This window comes from Mchenga conophoros, linkage group LG5 (genome assembly GCF_057382185.1).
Source record: "Mchenga conophoros isolate Kocher_MC1m ecotype Shallow Benthic linkage group LG5, M_conophoros_male_GT1.1, whole genome shotgun sequence".
In the NCBI taxonomy this organism is placed as follows: Eukaryota; Metazoa; Chordata; class Actinopteri; order Cichliformes; family Cichlidae; genus Mchenga; species Mchenga conophoros.
In genome coordinates this window covers 14,694,753-14,713,640 of record NC_140530.1, presented here as the reverse complement: position 1 = coordinate 14,713,640, position 18,888 = coordinate 14,694,753, and the positions used below count along the sequence as shown (strand labels likewise).

Sequence of the window (18,888 nt, the reverse complement as noted above, 5' to 3'; positions counted from 1 at the left end):
AACATACTCATGAATCCATTGCACAGCTATAACTCACAACCAGTTCATCATATTTTCAATCTTTTTAAGTCCCTTTATCTAATTTTCCCCTATATCGCTATCTTTGATCTTTCTTTACTCTTTTCTACCAACCTTCTACCTTCCCTTTCCTTCTTCGTTGTCTTCTTCTCCTCTGTGAATTGTATGCTTCCTTAAACCTACCATGATCACCTCCATTCACTTTATCTTCTCCTTGTCCAACAATTGACTGCCTCTTTTTTTCTTTATTCAACACTCCTTCTTCTCCCAATTCTCCTTCCCCTTCATCACCTCCGTCCCCTTCTCCTTCAGGTACCCGCCAATGTGGAGAAGGCCCTGACGTTGTTTGGCCAGCTACTCACCAAAAAGCACTTTCTGTTGACCTTCATTCGCACATTGGAAGCACAGAGGTCCTTCTCTATGCGAGACAGGGGCAACGTGGCCTCCCTCATCATGACAGCACTGCAAGGAGAGATGGAGTATGCCACCGGTGTCCTCAAACAGCTCCTGTCTGACCTCATTGATAAAAACCTGGAAAGCAAGAACCACCCAAAGCTCTTACTCAGGAGGTACAAAAAGCAGGAAATAAGAAGGGGAGGGAAAGGGCTAAAACCTGGCTTTGGGGAAAAAAACATGCCACACGTGCACCAGTTAGTTGCAGGTTCGGGTTTGAGGAAATGCATTTGTGCGTGTGTGTTTTCAGGTATTTTTCCTTTTTCGTTGGGATGTTCTTGACAGGAAGCACCCTAACAAAAAACCCCTGACTAATTATATTAAATTCAACAAAAAATAAGGGAAAAAAGTAGTGTTAATTTTTCATTTCGTCATGTCAGTGCTGCTGCACATTCAAATAATCCACGTAATTAGACCTGTTGTAGCATTAAAAAGGGAAGAGGAGAACATGAACATATATTCTTTGTCAGAGTATCGAGTGATGTATTTTTTCAGTTTGCGGCTGAAGTTATGAGGGAGGAAGGCAGGGGACAGTGACTGCAGCTTTTAGAGGCCTGTGTGACGTTACCTCCTCTCTATTTCTCAACCCTGTCCCTGTCAGAGAGGATTACACCCCTGAGCACACATACAGTCCCACTGGAGCCACAGTCAGACATACTGCTCTCTCATTTCTCACAAACACACAGAGAAAGATGAAGAGGGGGGGGGAAGTACAAGAGATGCAGGGGATGCAAAGAGGGAGAGGAGGATTTACAAGAGTTGGTGTGAAGAGTAAAGAGAGAAGGATTTGGTAGGGAAAGGGGAAAGTAAGAAACAGGGGAAGGCAAAAATGAGATGTGAAAAGGGAAAAGGTAGCAAGATAAAAGTGGCTGAAGTAAAAGAAGGTAGTGAAATAGTGATTGACAGAAAAAGAGGGCAAGTGGCTGGAGGGAGACTTGAGCTACAAGGAAATTGATGAAGGGTGAAACATATAGAGGAGAGATGGTAAAGAGGGAGAAAGAACAGGGAAGGGTAGTACAGAGCAGATAGGCAGAGGGAGAAAAGAGAAGGAAAATGAGCTACTGCTGACAGCCGAGCAGAAAAGGATACACATATTTAAGGAAAGACACAATTAGAGAAATGGCCTGTCTCCAAATAAATTGGAATTAGACATTAAATGATAAAAAAAAGTTACATTTTTTTTCTTCTCCTACTCCTCGGAGAGATATTTAATTAAAAATCTAATCAAATAAATGACTCTCAGCCAGCGTGCCTGTGTGAAGTCTTTTCCAATCCCCTCTTGGGGCGTATGGTCACAACACGCTGTCCCTGTTAACTACACTTGCCTCAGGAGTCGGTGTTAATAAGCTCTGCAATTGTTGCACATGGTTCACCCTGTTTAGGTCTTTTTAGTCAATAGATAGATGTAAAAGTCCTCTCCCATGGGGATCTCCACCTCCTTTGATGAAATTATACTTTTGCATTGGGTGCAGTTGTTTTGTATACTGTGCGTTGAGATTCATTGTCTGTGTGCAGCTGGCAAAAACACAAATGCGTCATCGCTTATTCCCGTACGACATGTTCAAAAATGATGATCAGGGGCATAGATTAGAAGTTACCAGTGGACGTCACGTGCTCAGAAACGGGGTTTGTCCCGGTTTATTCACTCGTTATGTTTTCTGTACCTGCGTTCTCCGCTGCCTCATCATTCATTCTCTATTTTGCTGACAGGCATGAAAAAGAAAAAATGCTCTGCATCCATTCAATAAATCCAACAGTCAAACAGGAAGGTTTGAGGAAGCGTAGGAGTACATGTCTCATTTGTGCTACAGGCCTTTATTGGTTTTTACTACTACATTGGCCTAGTTTCCAGAGTTTCCTCTTTTCTGTCTTACTATTTATTGGGCATGAAAATTTTTCAGCATAATGTAGCTGTCTTCACATTTCACCCATGGTGCCGTCCTAATGACCGAACGACTAATATTTGCGATAAGTATTGGAACGTGGCCCAGTTAGATAACCTAGTAACACAGGTGTACCCCACGTCAATATAAGAGAAAACAAGTGTTTCTAATGTGAAAAGCATGGAAGTGTGGCGGTAACACAGAGAAAGATTTTTATTTGCCCCCCCCCCGTTTCCACCCACATACCTAGAGTGCCGGTGTCCCTCTCAGGTATTTAACAAATTAGACACAATAAGTCATTTAATTGCTCGGTTTTCATTTCATGCACTTGTTGCTCACGTGTTTGCTTGACACATGCACGTGCGGAGGTTCCCCTCATTACATGGCAGGTTTGTGATTAACGAGAGAAGTTAGTGAGTTATACTAATTGCTGTATTTTTTATGAAGATTAGTGGGTTTGCCTAGAGGTAGTGTGAAGAGGGGATGGAGCAATGTAAGAAACTGAAGGATTTGCTTTCTTACATTATCTTTTTCTTTGGTTGTCTGAAGATTAACTGCATGAAGACTGATAATGTCATGTAGTGTCTTTGACATGCAAGCGTGTTTCAAATGTTTGTTTTTTTGACCATAGATTATAACCAGGCAGTCCAAGATGCCAAAACCTCCTCATACAGAGACTTTACGCTCCACTTGTGGCACATACTACTGTCTTTTATTTCCAGTTCACCCTCACCCATTACCCTCTCTTTTCTCTCTCCCATTTTCTTTCATCGGTCTCCCAGGACGGAGTCGGTTGCTGAGAAGATGCTCACCAACTGGTTCACCTTCCTGCTTTACAAGTTCCTCAAGGTAAAACTGTCCCAGAGGTGCACACACACAGATACACACAATTGCAGAAGCAACAGCATCACCACTGGTGTTTGAGAATTGAAAAATGTCTCACTAACAAGCTCACACATTCACAGCTGCAGCATTAGATAAGGCAGAGGCAGCAGGGTTCCTATTCCTTACCTCTGCCTTTCATGTGGTAAATTCTTCTTTCTACCAGTTGAGGGATCTGCAGAGTCTGAAGCACTGTTCAGACACAGCTGGCCATGTTGGTTTGATCACCGTAGACTGTCGCACTAACCTGTCCTTTCTTTGTCCCAAGCTTGATTCTTTTAGAGCCAGGAAAGTGTCTGTGCGTGTATGCATGGCTGTGTGTCTGGATGGCTCTTCAGACAGTTGGGGCTTATCAAAACAGGAAGCCACACATCTTACACAATTGCATTCTCTTATTTCTCTTCTGTCTGTCTTTTTGAAATCCTCTCTCTGATTTCATATCACAGGGACTCACTATAGCTTAAAATGTGATAAATTCTTGCTTCCACACACACATTCTCAGCTTTCAAACATTGCTGCAACTAATCAGTTAGCAGCGGGGCCTTAAACCCCCGCCAGGGCAGGCATTCTGGTGGACAAGAAACCAGCCAAGCCCTCGGGGATCCCAGTTAGCATCTGTGTATGCGAGTGTGTCCGTTCTGGTTGTGCACGCATGTGTGTCTTGGCTCCAAATTAGAGACTGGACGGCGAGAGTGTGGTTCAGTAAAAGGGGAGTGGGTTATCAGAAAAGCTGTTAGGGATTTTTTCAGCAGCTGTGTTTATGAACTTTAGTGGAGACAAAAATAACAGAGAAACAATTAAAAAAAAAAGAAGCAAAAACACGGAAGATTGTGGAAAGAAAATGGTTAAAAAGAGGGCAGAGGTGTTTTTGGAGGGTTTAAAGGGCGTGTAGGGAAATATGGGTGGGGGGATGAGTACTGAAGTAAAGAGTTTCTGTAGCTAGCAAGATTAAGCCTCGCTTTCATCCAACCTTTGCAGTTTAATGCCTTTCTTTCTCCTATGTTTTTGGGAGTAACATGAAAGAAAGGCCTGGAACAATTTCAGAGTTCAGCCAGGTGTAAATAGAGATGGGTAAAGGTCAAGTACCTGTTCAAAGAGATAGAGCTTTAACCTACGAAACGAACAAGAGATAGGAAAACAAATCCTTTTATCCATTACCCTATTCTAAGCATTCACCTGTCCTCTGTTGCACAAGCTTGTGTGGGATCACATGGTCACTCTGCTTTAGAGAGAATTTTAGACGAATTATAAAATGTGATTGCTTTAGATTAATTAAATGAACAAATGGCATATATTATAATTAATTTAACAGGACACTGAAGTCAAAAACACTGTAGCGCAGCAAAATGTCTGCGCGACACAATGCTTTTAGAAACGTATAGCATCAGTGCTGCTTTTCCTCACTGGCACCATTTGAAGGAGACAGAAGGACTGAGACGCAGCGCAGAGCTGGTTTGTATGCTGCTAGACAGAGAGGACGTCTGCCAGTGTGCTGTGTTTTCACCATAGGAGGCAGGCAGTGCTAGATTATCCCACAGAGTTCATCTGACAGCTCACCAAGATGACTGACTGGCGTTGATGCATGAACATGTCCAATGAAGCTCGGAGGGCAGCACTTGCAATATTCGGCTTTGCCTCAAGGCACAAAGCTGCAGACAGAAAATGTGAATCACTGGTTAAAAAGCACTAATGTGAACATTATCACACCATGAACGCTTTTAAATACACACACACACACACACACACACACACACACACACACACACACACACACACACATATATATCCTCATTTCGCATTTACATCATCAGTTTTGTCTCCAGCGATAAACATGTACTCGACAAATTGCTTGCTGAGATCAGAGATTTGCACAGCATTGCAACACTAAGTTATTCTAAACAAGCAATGATTAAGATAGATTATCTAAACCAGTAATTCTCAGTCTTTCTGACCTCCTGAGCTGCAAGTAATTAAATCATAATTTAATGCTTTTTCATCAGCGCACCTAATTTGAAGGTCATAAAATATAAATATATCTCAATTAGTTAAAATCAACACTGTGCAGTGTTAAAATATTAACAAGAAGTCAGGAAAGACGGCACATGACACCTGTAAGGAGAAAATACAAAGCCATACAGGCAGTGCTTAGTTTGCAGGCCTGCTGAACAAGTGAATGGAAAAGAGGGGAAGCAGAAACGAGTGTGAAGAAAAGAGAGACAGGGAACCCAACATCCCAGTGCTTGTTGCCCATTTGACACGTCTCACACACCAAAGTGCTTCTCCCAGCGTTTTTCACCCCTCAGTCGTTAACCTTCTATTAACTTCTCCATCAATTGCCACTCACTCACACTATAAATTCTCTCCTCCTTGCTCACTCACTTGCTCACACACACAAATAGAGGCTGTTTTTTCTTACTGAGGAAGAGACACAGGGGAGAGGCTGGAGGTTGTGTCAGGGGGGGGAGGGTTTTTGTTTTTAGCGTGCTGTTAGCCAACACAAGCCGTGGCCTTGTCCTTTACTGCTTCGCCTGTGGTTGTCTTAAAGAAGATTAGAAATATAATTGAAGAGTTGCTCTGAAAAGCTATGCACTTTTTGCTGCCGTGTTTTTGCTTGGAAAGTTCTTGAACAGTTCAATGTTCAGTTTTCACTTTGTACAGTATGTCTTTCTCTCCTTTTCTTCATATAACCTTTTGTCACTTTTCCTTGATACCTGTCTCTTCCTACTTCATAATACAACTGCGTGTCTCACTTTTTGAAGGAATGTGCCGGGGAACCTCTCTTCATGCTGTACTGTGCCATGAAGCAACAAATGGAAAAGGGGCCAATAGATGCAATCACAGGAGAAGCCCGCTACTCTTTGAGCGAGGATAAACTCATCAGACAGCAAATTGACTACAAGACTTTGGTCAGTACTCAAAAACATACTTTCTGGACACAGGCGCATTTGTTTCTGAACAAGGTTGTAAAGCAGATGGATGCTTACAACTAAAACAGCGCAGTGATGCAGAGCTGATATTTGTCCAGTAATTTTGGAAAATATTCTTTTATCAAAACAGGATCCAACCTGCTAAATCATTATTATGCCTGTATTGATAGGAATAAATAGCTAGCTGTGCACCCCTTCTGCTCTTTAACACTGATTCTGAGGTGCCATATGAAGTGTTTCTTTGCAGGTCAAACACAACCACAGGGTCATGCTCTAACACATCAATAGTTATTACTTCCAGTCTGTGCTGACCCTCTGGTCTAAATGAAACAATGCTCTTTCCCTTCCGCCCTTTGCATTTGTAGACGCTGCACTGTGTGAACCCGGAGAATGAAAATGCTCCAGAGGTGACAGTGAAGAGCCTGAACTGTGACACAGTGACACAGGTGAAGGAAAAGCTGCTGGATGCTGTGTACAAAGGGACGCCTTATTCCCAGAGACCGAAGGCCTCAGATATGGACCTTGGTAAGGAGCTGGAAAAAATGAACAACATACAAATATCAAATCACACGGAGAGTCATAACACACAGCTGCGCTGCTATGGGAGATAAAGAGGGAATTGCTTCAAGAGCTCTCTGACACAGAAGGGAGGCACTTCTGACAGGAGTGGGAATTCTGATCCTAAAAAACATCTAGTAATGTATTTAAAAGTCCGTAAAACTGCACTACACTCACTCTGAATTCGATCTAATTACAGTAGATTAAGTCGTAGAAACCTGATTTGCTGTTTGGAAGTTTAAGTTTATGATGAGAATTGATTGGTGTGCCTAAAAGGGGCACTGACTCTGTCTATGCTGTCTGTCTTGAAAGATTCTTATTCCCTTTCTATTAAACATTACAACCTTACTTAGCACTCTTGTGTGTGTCTGACAGAATGGCGGCAGGGCAGGATGGCTCGTATCATCCTTCAGGATGAAGATGTCACCACTAAGATCGACAATGACTGGAAGAGACTCAACACCCTAGCTCACTACCAGGTAACCAGCTTCTTAATACAGCACAGAATCCCTTGAAGCTATGCTGGAGAAAAACCTCTGTGCTTCTTATTGATGGCGTATTTATGGATTCTTAGGTTACTTATCAAAATGAAAAATCCAGAAATAAATTCCATGTGAGCACTGTGAAAGTTTCTTTGGCTGGACAATAATCTTGCTGCTGGTTGAATGTCTGCTTCAGGTGACAGATGGCTCAGTGATTGCCCTGGTACCCAAACAGAACTCGGCCTACAACATCTCCAACTCCTCCACATTCACCAAATCCCTCAGCAGATACGGTACGAAAGAAGGTGTGTGTGTATTGTATGTGTGGAATTATAAAAATTCTGACTTGTTAATTTTATTTATTTATTTATTTGCAAAACTTGGGATGTTGTTCATAGAAAGAACCTTTAAAAACATCATTCAGAACCTTTCACATGTTAATTTGGCATCTGTCTCATCTACATTTGCAAATTAGCTCAGTGCTTTTCACACCTGTTTACATGACCTGGGACTTGGTTCAAACTGTTCCACAAATACTGGTTTCAATTTACATACTTTGGCCCCTGGAAGCCATTAAATATGATATTGCTAATCAAGTATTTGTGCCCTTATCAGTAATATAGTACATTTCTCCACACAGTGTTTTAAGTGAGTTCCAAACCTTTGAAAGAGTTTCGTGTCAGTTCTCCTCTCTGCTGTAGAGGAGTGGATAGTAGTTTTATTATTACTCACTAGGGCTGCCACGATTTGTCGACTAGTCACGATTACGTCGACTATCAAAATCGTCGACGACTGATTTAATAGTCGACGCGTCGTTTGAAACTTTGTAAGATCACAAAAGACGCAGGAATAAGTGGCAGGATTTAAGAGTGTAATAACGGACTGAAACAGAAGATGGCAGCATTGCATGTACAAGGATGTCAGCTACCGTTAAACCCCGAAGAAGAAGAAGAAGCAGCTGTGTCCCAGAATTCATAGCGCGGCCCAGCGCAGTTTCCAACAATGGCGGCAGCTAGTTAGTTTTAATGTTACTCTTATTCTTCTTTCTGGGTCACAAAATAAACGTTTAACATATTTTCAGGCGAGAATGTAGCTGTGTAAACCTCAAATATCGGCTCAGTTTATCAGGACACCACATATTTTCAAAAGCGCTCCGACGTTTTCGGAGACATCTGTTACCCACTAGCTCGTTAGCGAGCCGGGGGCTAGGCTCACTAGCGCCGTAAGAACACCGGACTCCCCGCAAATCGTTTTCAAACCCACCGCCGTCTTTCGCTACTCAGGTTAAATATATATGAGTCACTTAGATAACTTAAAATGTTATTGTTTGGCTTTTTTTTTTTTTAGTATTTTATTTGTTCCTGAGTAAATCAGTTTGTCTGAGATTAAAGTTATAGTTTTTGCACAGCTGAATAAACGTCAAGCAGACAGCTGATTATCAGAAGTGTGAGATGCTCCAGAATATACTCCGTTGTCCTGTTATAGTTTAGATAGCAAGGAGTTTATTAAACTTCACCGAAACAATCTGCAAATTTCATAAAAATTTAACAAACTATCATCTTGTCTTTACTTTTAGTGAGCACATACCTTAAACACTTAAAGCTGTAAGCTAATGATAGTTATATAAGAGCAGATGCTGCTGGTGCAATAAGCTGTAGTTTTACGTCTAATGGATGATGATCTGATTAGTCGACTAATCGCAAAAATAATCGGTGACTAGTCGACTATCAAAATAATCGTTTGTGGCAGCCCTATTACTCACTTACGCCACAGTTCTGTCCACTGATGTTCTTCATATCTTATGTGATAAATTATTACAGGTGTAATATTAGTTCACATGAAAGGCTAACAGACATAAAACTGATGTCCTTCATTCAGCCTAAAGAGGCAGATCAGGAAAATAGAGCTGTTTTTCATCTGGTTATATTAGCTCACTTAAACTACTTGTTCTTGTGTTTGCCTTCCTTCGTCTAAGTAAAGTTGCCTTGGGGGGGTAGCTGTCACAGACAGCTACCTGAAGCTTCCCTTGTATACATGATTGTGCAGAAGACTGTTTAATGATCCCTTAACCTCGAACATCTGTTCAAACAAATGCTTGGCCTTCTTGGGGGCATACATGGAAAACAACAGCGTAGCTAAACACAGTATAGCAGTGGTGCACTGAAGTTGTTGCAAAGGAATCAGAAATCTTGAAAGTTTCTTACATATGTGAAATCAAAGAGTCACATGGAGAACAGCATATTTTAGATACATTTTTAAGCTAACAAAATGTCAGAGCTGTCAAAATGCCATATTTGTAATAATTGGTTTAATGTTGTGAAGTAGATCTCAGTTCCTCACGACGTTTTTCCCCCGTCCCCCCCTCTCTTCTACCTCTATAACTGTACAGAGTAACTCTACTCCAGAGCCCTGCCACTGTGGCATACACATAATACTCACTAACACCCCCATCATATTTGCTCCGAGCTTACCTGGTTCACATTCTGTCCTGACAATTTCAAACCCCTCAGTCCTTTGCTGCTTTGTCACGCAGCTGACAAGCATTCAAAGTGGAAGCGTAATACTCTGTGTCACAGATATGACATCAATGTCCGACAAAAGGAGAGAGGGGGCAGGTGAGAGAGTGATAGATGAATTTATTTTGCAGTGAAAGAGTGACATGTAAGTAGAAAAAGCTGTCACATTTCAATAGTGCTTTTAACTTCAGTCAGATTTTGCCGTCTTCAGCTATGCCAGATATTTCATTTGTCTCATTGTTTTTTCTTCTTATATAAATGTTTCTCCTTGAAATGGTGATTAAGACGGCATGAGTCATAATTTATAGCATTTAACACACAGAGCAGCATGAAGGTTTTTGGCTCTTTGACTTATTTCTCCAACACGTCCTCCTTTATCTCTGTGCAGAGAGCATGCTCAGGACAGCCAGTAGTCCAGACAGCTTGCGCTCCCGAACACCCATGATCACCCCTGACCTCGAGAGCGGCACCAAGCTATGGCATCTGGTGAAGAACCACGACCACTCAGACCAGAGGGAGGGAGACAGAGGGAGCAAGATGGTGTCTGAGATCTACCTGACCAGACTGTTGGCCACAAAGGTAAAAAGAGGCTGCGTATTCTCTCACACGCGCAGACCCAGCCTCCCGACTCCACCACATCCCTGTCATGTAGCCCATTTCCACCAGCAGCCCCTGTTGACCTTTGTTTGGTGGTGGTCTCTAAGCTCATTAACATTTTTCGTAACCTTTTCCACAAAGACACACATATGCAGAGTCTTAATTAGGAGGTTGACCTTTGACTATTGAGTTGTTTGGTTGGTGTTACTGGGCCCTCTGTTGGTGGCCTCGGGGCTTTTAGGCCCAGGCCAGTACCCCACGATCATTATTCACCTAATTCCTCCATGTCCTCCAGACCACACTGTGGAAACTGTTTAGGTTTTTATGCAGCATGTGTCCTCAGATGATGATCAGAGAGGTTGGTTTAAAGGCTGGAGTTAGGTCAAGTGTTTGTTGATACTGTGCAAAAACAAACGGCAGGTAATTTGTATTTCTTCCCCGAGTTAGTTGTTAACCACTACGGAGCAGTGTGTGACTGAGCCTCCATGTCTGTTAGATTAGGTTGTGAAACAGAAACTATTTTATTTTCTTTAACTGCTGAAGCTGCTAAAGCAACAACAGCTTTTCAGAGCTATAAAAGAACAGCTAAGAAATGGCTGTGAAGGCCTTGCAGCCATATATATTTATGTACAGTCTAAAGCACACGTTTCCTATAAAGTAAAAGCTTTTGCCCAAATTCATACTTCCACTAAAATAAGTGATGATAAAATAATGTTATTTAAGGATTAATTTAGCAGTGCTAATTACCCTCAAGAAACACCTTTGTTTAATTTTTGCATTAATTGTTACAAACTGCACTTAAGCACAAGGGAAAAAAAACCAACTAAAGTCATTAAGAGAAAAGCTCTTATTCAAAATGCACCCATTTGGTTTCACATTTCCTCAAGAGTAAGAGCGGTTCTGTTCTCTGAATAATGGATTCCAATGATTAACTTGACGATATAATATGATAAAATGTTGCCTTCAACACAAATGTTTTAGTCTAGTTAAGTGTCAGCATTTGCTGTTCGGGCCAGAGAAACGAGGGGGTATATAAAAAAGGGTTTTATTAGATGTATGAAAAGCCAAATTAGCATTTTTTTATTAAACTTGTTAAATGTGAGAAATGGACGACTTTAATGTGTGAATTCTGGCACATCTTAAACACACACATAAAAACACGTGGCCTTCTGTTGGTTTCTGCTCATATACCACTGAATATAAACATACCTCTTTGCATTAATTATAAAATGTCATTTGTCCATATGCTAAAACCATGTCAGGTTCTTGCTCTCATTTGCAGAGCTCCCATGAGCTCCCAGCTATGAAACTGCAAGGTTAGCTGCATCAATGCTGCCTCAACTGGGAAGTGATTAACATACAAGCCAGAGGAGGACAAATGGGGTGGGGGGCACCTAAAGCATTGCAGTTTGTTCTTATTTATTACAGCCCCCACACCTGTGTGTGTGTGTGTGTGTGTGTGTGTGTGTGTGTGTGTGTGTGTGTGTGTGTGTGTGTGTGTTTAGGAAGCTGATTTGTTAATGTGTGAACGAATACAAAACTGCAAATTCATCTTGTGGCTGCTTCAAAAAAGGTTTTGTAAAACGTGGCCTGGATGCTTGAAAACGGGGACAAACGTGTGACAACTTGTGGGAAATATCAAATCATTTCAACTTCAGAGAACTTTGTTAGGATTCTGAATTCTCCAGAGTTGTGCGATGTGGTAAAACACTGCAGAACAGCCTTAGGCTGAACTCTCATTGGGCCCTATCCTAAATACTGTAAAGAACACTAAGTGCTCAACATCATCAAAAATTCTCCCAAAGTTGAAGTACTGACAGCAAAGCAGAGTCATCCCAAGTACCTGCTACTGACAGCCATCGCCTGCAGCCACGACAGCAAAGAAGAATGTGCAAGCAAAGGCAGTTGTGTAACTGGACTGTTGAAACATTAAGTGTAACGGGGACAAAACACTTATCTCTATATGTCCATCTTTGGAGACAAAATCTTATGTACACAAACAAACTGGCACATAGTTTTCCACATTTCTAAAATTTGTTTCACCACTTTTTGCATGCTGCTGTTTGCGTGAAAGCCCCAAAGAGCAGGAAAATGTCAACTGGTGTAGTAAAACTCCTAATCCAGTATTGATTCCTGTGCTCAGGGTACGCTCCAGAAATTTGTGGATGACCTGTTTGAGACCATCTTCAGCACAGCGCACCGAGGCAGCGCTCTGCCTCTCGCCATCAAGTACATGTTTGACTTCCTGGACGAGCAGGCAGACAAACACTCCATATCAGACCCTGATGTACGGCACACTTGGAAGAGCAACTGGTGAGTTTGCGCGCGTGTGCAAGCTGTGAAAGGGCATGACTGGCAATATTTGATTGCTGGTTTGTGTTTTGTTGGCATTGGTGTTGCTCAGTAGGAACAATATTGGACAGTAAGCCAACAAATATGGAACACTTTTACATTGTTAGTGCAACAGAATGCACCACGCTTGTATTTTTCCCTGCCAGTTCTAGTATCTAATCACTCGAGACTGCTTGTTCAGTGTGTATGCAGCTTAATGCACTGGTGTGGTATCTCTGCACATTAATAGACCAGTCCTTGTAGCTCTGCAGCTCATCCTTTTTTCTTACTGCTTCCAGTCTTCCACTGAGGTTCTGGGTGAACGTGATCAAGAACCCACAGTTTGTATTTGACATCCACAAGAACAGTATTACAGATGCCTGCTTGTCTGTGGTGGCTCAGACCTTCATGGATTCATGTTCAACCTCAGAGCATAAACTAGGGAAGGACTCACCATCAAACAAGCTGCTTTATGCTAAAGACATCCCCAACTATAAAAACTGGGTAGAAAGGTATGTAAGCATGGTGGATTAGACGTGAATGTTACATTTGTGTGTTTTGTTATATTTCATACAAATATTCAACTGTTTTCGTCCAGGTACTACTCTGACATTTCCAGGATGCCGGCTATCAGCGATCAGGACATGAGTGCCTACCTCGCAGAGCAGTCACGCCTGCATGCTAACCAGTTCAACAGCATGTCAGCCCTACATGAGATTTACTCCTACATCATCAAGTACAAGGACGAGGTGAGATTTAAGTCTTAGTACTACCTAAGAGAAGGAAACAAAGCTGTACTAATGTTACATACTAAATACAAGCTGTTACTTTTGTCTGTATACAAAGACTTACCTTCAGTCTTATTGACATTTAAGAGGCGATTGGGGGACAGGGCTATGGCTCTTTAAATCCTCTTGCAGACCATTACATGTGGAAACCATTTGAATACAAGCGCGCTGATCCACACAGGTGTGCACACGGGTGTTCACTGCTCGTAGACTTAAATTACACCTTTCTTGGCTGCTACTTCAAAGCACATTGTGCGCTGTCTGTCCTGCGTGCTGCACAACAACATTGAATATTTAGTATTTATTGCTGTTTACACTTAGCTAGATTAATGCGATGGTGTTGTATTTAGTATGTTGCTTTGTTTTTTGTTTTTTTTGCTTGTTTTCTATTCTTTTTCTCTCAACAGGTGATCCAGGAGATTCCCCCCCCCCCTTTCTCACTGTCCCTCTCCCCTTCTGTTTTTCTTTTCCTTCCTCTTTCTTTCTCCCTTTCCTATCCCTCACTCATGTCTGTCCCGTCTGTAACAACTGAAAATAAAATAAAATAAATAATAAAAACAAAGGTCGATCAAATGGACCAATACGGCAATGCCACGATGATCCATTTGGAAAAGTAAATCCATTGGGTATCCTTGTTGGTCTTCAGACAACAATTCTGATGGCTAAAGAACCAAATGGGACAGGCGAAAAAAAAAAAGAAAAGACATTTAAGAGGCGATTTAGTCGGGCTAACTGAATAAATTAAACCAACTTTTGCATGCTTTATGACCCAGCCATGTGGGAGTCCTTATTCATCCTTATGTAGGAATAACATCTTTGTGCTTTGAAAGCAGGAGCTGTAAGTTTTTTTGCAGCATTTGCTGACCTCTAACCCCTTTTCCCCCCAGATCTTGTCAGCTTTGGAGCGAGACGAGCAGGCAAGGAGACAGAGACTGAGGAGCAAGCTGGAGCAGGTCATCGACACAATGGCGCTGACCAGCTGAGGACCATCGAGCACCTCCTGCTCCTCCTCACTCCTCCTCTCCATCTGTCTCTCTCCCACGTTCCTCTCACCCAGACAACAAACAAAACTCCAACCCCCAAACAATACGACAGACGAAACTGCAAAAGGACCGAGGCAGTATACTGCAAAATGGGGGGATTCGGCAGAGATGGGCGGGGCCTGTGTACGCTTACATGTGTATGTGTGTGTGTTTGTCTGCAGCTCCATACAGTGTGTCTGTGTGAGAGGCTAGGACACGGGACGTTTTTTCACACATACATACATGGAGAACATGTCAACTCGACAGCATTTGATTATTGTGGATGTCGGTGTTTGTGGTTTGCTTGATTTTGATTTCAGGAGTTTTGTTGTGATGACGCGATGGTCAGGAAAGAAACAACGGAAGCCTGGAAAGAACTCCATATACGGCATCATTAGCGGAACGGACCAATCTGTGATGAGCCAATGGAGAGAGGATCTCTCTAGGTCATGTGACTCCAGATGTCACAGTTAGAATTTTTTTTCTTTTTTGTATAAATGTAATCAACTGCCCACTCTCTGATCTCTCGCCACTTGTATTACTGCTGAATTTGCACAATTTACAGAAACGTTACAAAGCAAGACTATATAGATATTATATATAAATACAGCTACGTTTTTAAAGAAAGATTAGGGAGTAAACTTTTTTTCTTTTTTTTTTCTTTTCAAACCAACAAATACAATAAAAATAAGACAAAACACGATTTGATGTGGACAAAAAAAACAACGAAAAAAGAAACAAAAAAGTCGTACTGTGCCATGTTTTCTTTGAATGTTGTTTAGTGCAAAGACATTTTGTTAGATGGAATGTGCTACCATATGATTTTAAATATGAACATGCCTAGTGACTGAAAAGAAGTTTTTGAATAACAACCCATCATAGGATCCTTGTTGAAAGTGACAAAGAAAAAACACAAAGTCGCCCATCTCCACATCTTCCAGGTAGAGTTCATGGTGTCACGGTGATAACATGAAGTTGCTGTTGTTTCTTATTCAATCAGTGCAATCTGTTGGTTTCACAAAGCCAAATATATACCTACAGGATGGTTGCTTTATCATGGCCACGTTGGTGTCTGTTTCTTTAATTCAAAGGTCAAGAGGTGACAGTTTTAGTGGCTCGTAGTTTAGTGACGGAACAATGAAGTAGCTACATTGCACTACCTTAAATATTCCTCTTTGCGCTGATACCACCCTGTCTAACTTTCCAGAGGTCATGCTTTTGTGTTAGCCATCCCTGAAAGGGTCATTTTCTGACGGTTCTGCAGGAGCAAAATCTTTATTATTTACAGACTCTGTTCATTCAGCAACCACAGTGAGGTCAAGTAGAACTTCACTGTGGAGAAACAAAGTCAGAAAAGCCATTTCCAGCCTCAAGCCACTTTCCCCCCTTTTTTCTGTTCTCACAACAGAGGTGCAAAGAAAAGACTTAGTGTTATTTCTCCACCTCGAGAACATATATGTTTGAGACATGGGTTTAAGCTTTCTGTCCACGAGGAGGGTATAGAAGTGTACAGAGGTGAGACACTTTGGTTCATTAGCTACACGAGGCTGAGTAATCCTCATCTTTGCCTGCAGCTCTTGTTTCAAAACTAGCCTACTGCCATGTGTGGCTTAAGCTTTTTATATTACTGCTCTCATAAGAGGATTTCTTTGTTTCGGTTTTTTTTTTGAAGTCACGGTTTTTGACTTTATGGTGAGAAATAAGAGGGGTTTATTTCTGCTTGCCGAAAACCAAACTGGTCTGTATATTGTTTTTGTTTTTTTGTTGTTGTTGTTGTTGTTGCTTCATTTGTAAATTGTATACTTTTTCATGATGAACAAAAGCTGTTTGCCATTTCTTTTGTAATCAGGTTGTTTTTTTGGTTTTGTTTTTACTTTCATTTGTTATCTGTAAATTGTACATTTTATGGTACGCAGAAGACAAAAGTCTCTTCAGTTTGCCTGAAGTTGAAGTACTTGACCGAACTCAAGGTTTATTTTCCTGATCTCTAGGATCAAAATGAAATTGTTGAATCAGATGAGCGTCTGTGTTGTCGTGATGGAAATGTGACTTGCTGCTTTAACTCTTGTACCTTGTTTTTCTATCGAACATTAGGGCTGTCATTTTATGCTGATCATAAATGCTGTCCAATCCTCTTTTGTTTACTGTACATGTCTGAGATGCAACATGACTTCTACAGCTGTATGCTTACGAGCTTCATCCCAGTACTCGCTGGGACTTGATAGCTCACTATGTACCTGCCAGTCTTAAAGGGACCACTCTGGCCATGCTTGGATAGAAATTTCTCCTTTTCATGTCATCATGTTGGTTACACATGTTACATTATTTCTAATAGAAATGAAATCCTTCACTAAAATGTTCTTAGTCTATTATGAAAAACAAAAAAAGTAATCATATTTTGGATTTGTTTTTTTGTTTTTTTTTCCCCCCTTCTGACTTTTTACTGCATTCATACATTTTGGTGCTCTCTCTGTATAGATCACGTGGAAATGAATGACTGCTGAGACTCAGTGGTGCTGTTAACAGCAGTCCTCTGGATGGTCTGTATGAGTGCAGTAGGGACAAATTCACTCACTCCCTCATCACAACTGAGGCTGTGGTGTCCAGCTGATGATCTGTCAGGCTTTTCAAAGACACTTACACATTCTCAATCCATTCTCAGGTTCATGCTCCATTTGTGTCCTATTCCACTCGTAGCTCTGTTGATTAAACGACTGCTGGGGGAGTCGTGCTTGTTTATCATTTGCATGGCTACTTGCCTTTTAAATTGACCTTCTTCTCAAGTCCACATGTATTTTTTTCCAGCTGCCCTTCTCTACTATTCATTTTTCACTGTTTACTACAACAGCTGACTTGTGTTTATTGTTACTCGGTGGCCTAAGAGTGTAGGCTGTAGATTGAATTGCTGGGTTTGCTGCTGTTGTCAACCTTCAGAGTGAGTAGACTCAGCTCAAAGTCATGTTTAATTCTCAGCTTCATCACATTTTTGCCTTTTCAAACCATTGCTGAATCAAATGAAGTCCTGGCATCATTCTGTGTTTTTTTTCCTGCTCGCTTCTGATTCTTGGAAATTCATTATTTCTTTTTTTTTCCTCCTTCAAAATGGAAGTTGCATAGAACCCACGGAAACGCAAAGCAAAGGAATTTCAAGTATAGTGGCTAAAGAATTTTAATACTACAATAACTGATACATTTTTAGAGTTTCAGACTTGAAGCGACTGTCACAAGTTTGCAGGTTAACATTCATTGTGTAAATATTCTGTTATTTCCTATTTTGCAGATTTACTACTTGTAAATAAACACGCATCAAGGAGAGATTAAACATTTTTTGCTAAATAATTTGTGGCTTGGATTTTATTTTTTTTATTTTGTCATCAGCCGTGTTTAGAGATGAAAATGTTGTTGTTGAGCAGCTTTGTTGATACATGTCTTGCATTAATCACTTGACAGTCTGCTGTACACATAATTTGAGATCCCCAAAATCCGCTACTCAAATGTTTACATTTATGCTGCCCCCCTCGATGGACGATTGAGTCACCCTCACAACTTTAAACAGTCTTTTGCCAGGAAAGTTTAGCTGCCTGCTTTACTCTGACCACAAGGCCCTAGTCACACCCAGGGGCGGATCTAGAGAAATTTTCTTAGGGTGGCAAAGAAATCAAATGGGGTAGCAAAATCAAAGCCTTTTTTCCCCAAACACATATGCAGGTGGTTACATATGGTTATAATGATTCAAATGCAGTAAGTATACACGTTTAAATAAATACATGTTTTAGTAAATTTTTATAACTTGAAATGCAAATATAAATTTTACATTTTGTAAACATATACAACTATTTATCTAAAAATGCAGCCAATACACCTGACATTTTTATTTTTATTTTGTACAACCATTTCAAAATATTACTAAAATGAGAGAACAATCTGGTGTCGCAATAAGATGCCCCAAAAATTATGTGTGCCAGTAAAAAAAAAAAAAAAAGTTTTTCCACCAAAAGACAGAGAACAGCACCGGGATAAACCTGCAGGCCTGACAACAGGTGTATCACTCCGCTGGTTTTCTACTTAGTGACAGTGTTTACAAATGTGCCTTTGTGACATTCATTAGTGCCCTCACTGACAAAACAAAATAACGACTACACAAGACAACACACTAACTATACACTCCACACTAAACGTTATAAATCTCCTATATCTAAAAACTCTCTTTCACACTCGCTCGCTCTGTCTCGCTGGCGTTACCATCACTCCCAAAACTTTCCCCTCTTCCTAAACAACCAAATCCCACGTGTTGACATTTATTTTTAATTGGTCGACATGGTACATTCTTCCACCGATAGGAAAGTGGTGACTTTTTTTCTTTACTGTTTTTGCGCTTTCCTTAGAGCGTTAAAACGGTTTTAAGCTACTGAAAACAAGAAAAAAGCCGGT

At 41.0% G+C, this 18,888-nt stretch overlaps 1 protein-coding gene across 4 annotated transcripts in view; it reads left to right on the top strand.

Annotated features, from left to right (window-relative positions):
- Positions 1-17,796, top strand: part of plxna1b (plexin A1b) — a 182,985-nt gene extending 165,189 nt beyond the window's left edge. For 2 of the 4 annotated variants that reach the window (XM_085273512.1, XM_085273511.1), the window contains exons 22-32: positions 331-587; positions 3,137-3,203; positions 5,996-6,142; positions 6,529-6,688; positions 7,097-7,200; positions 7,400-7,496; positions 10,108-10,298; positions 12,460-12,629; positions 12,947-13,159; positions 13,246-13,396; positions 14,323-17,796. In XM_085273512.1, coding sequence (XP_085129638.1) covers positions 331-587; positions 3,137-3,203; positions 5,996-6,142; positions 6,529-6,688; positions 7,097-7,200; positions 7,400-7,496; positions 10,108-10,298; positions 12,460-12,629; positions 12,947-13,159; positions 13,246-13,396; positions 14,323-14,418 — 1,653 coding nt within the window. In that variant the 3' untranslated portion in view covers positions 14,419-17,796. Of the gene's footprint in view, positions 1-330; positions 588-3,136; positions 3,204-5,995; positions 6,143-6,528; positions 6,689-7,096; positions 7,201-7,399; positions 7,509-10,107; positions 10,299-12,459; positions 12,630-12,946; positions 13,160-13,245; positions 13,397-14,322 lie in introns of all 4 variants that reach the window. The other 2 variants (XM_085273510.1, XM_085273509.1) reach the window with 1 other exon arrangement.
- The last annotated feature ends 1,092 nt before the right edge of the window (positions 17,797-18,888 follow it).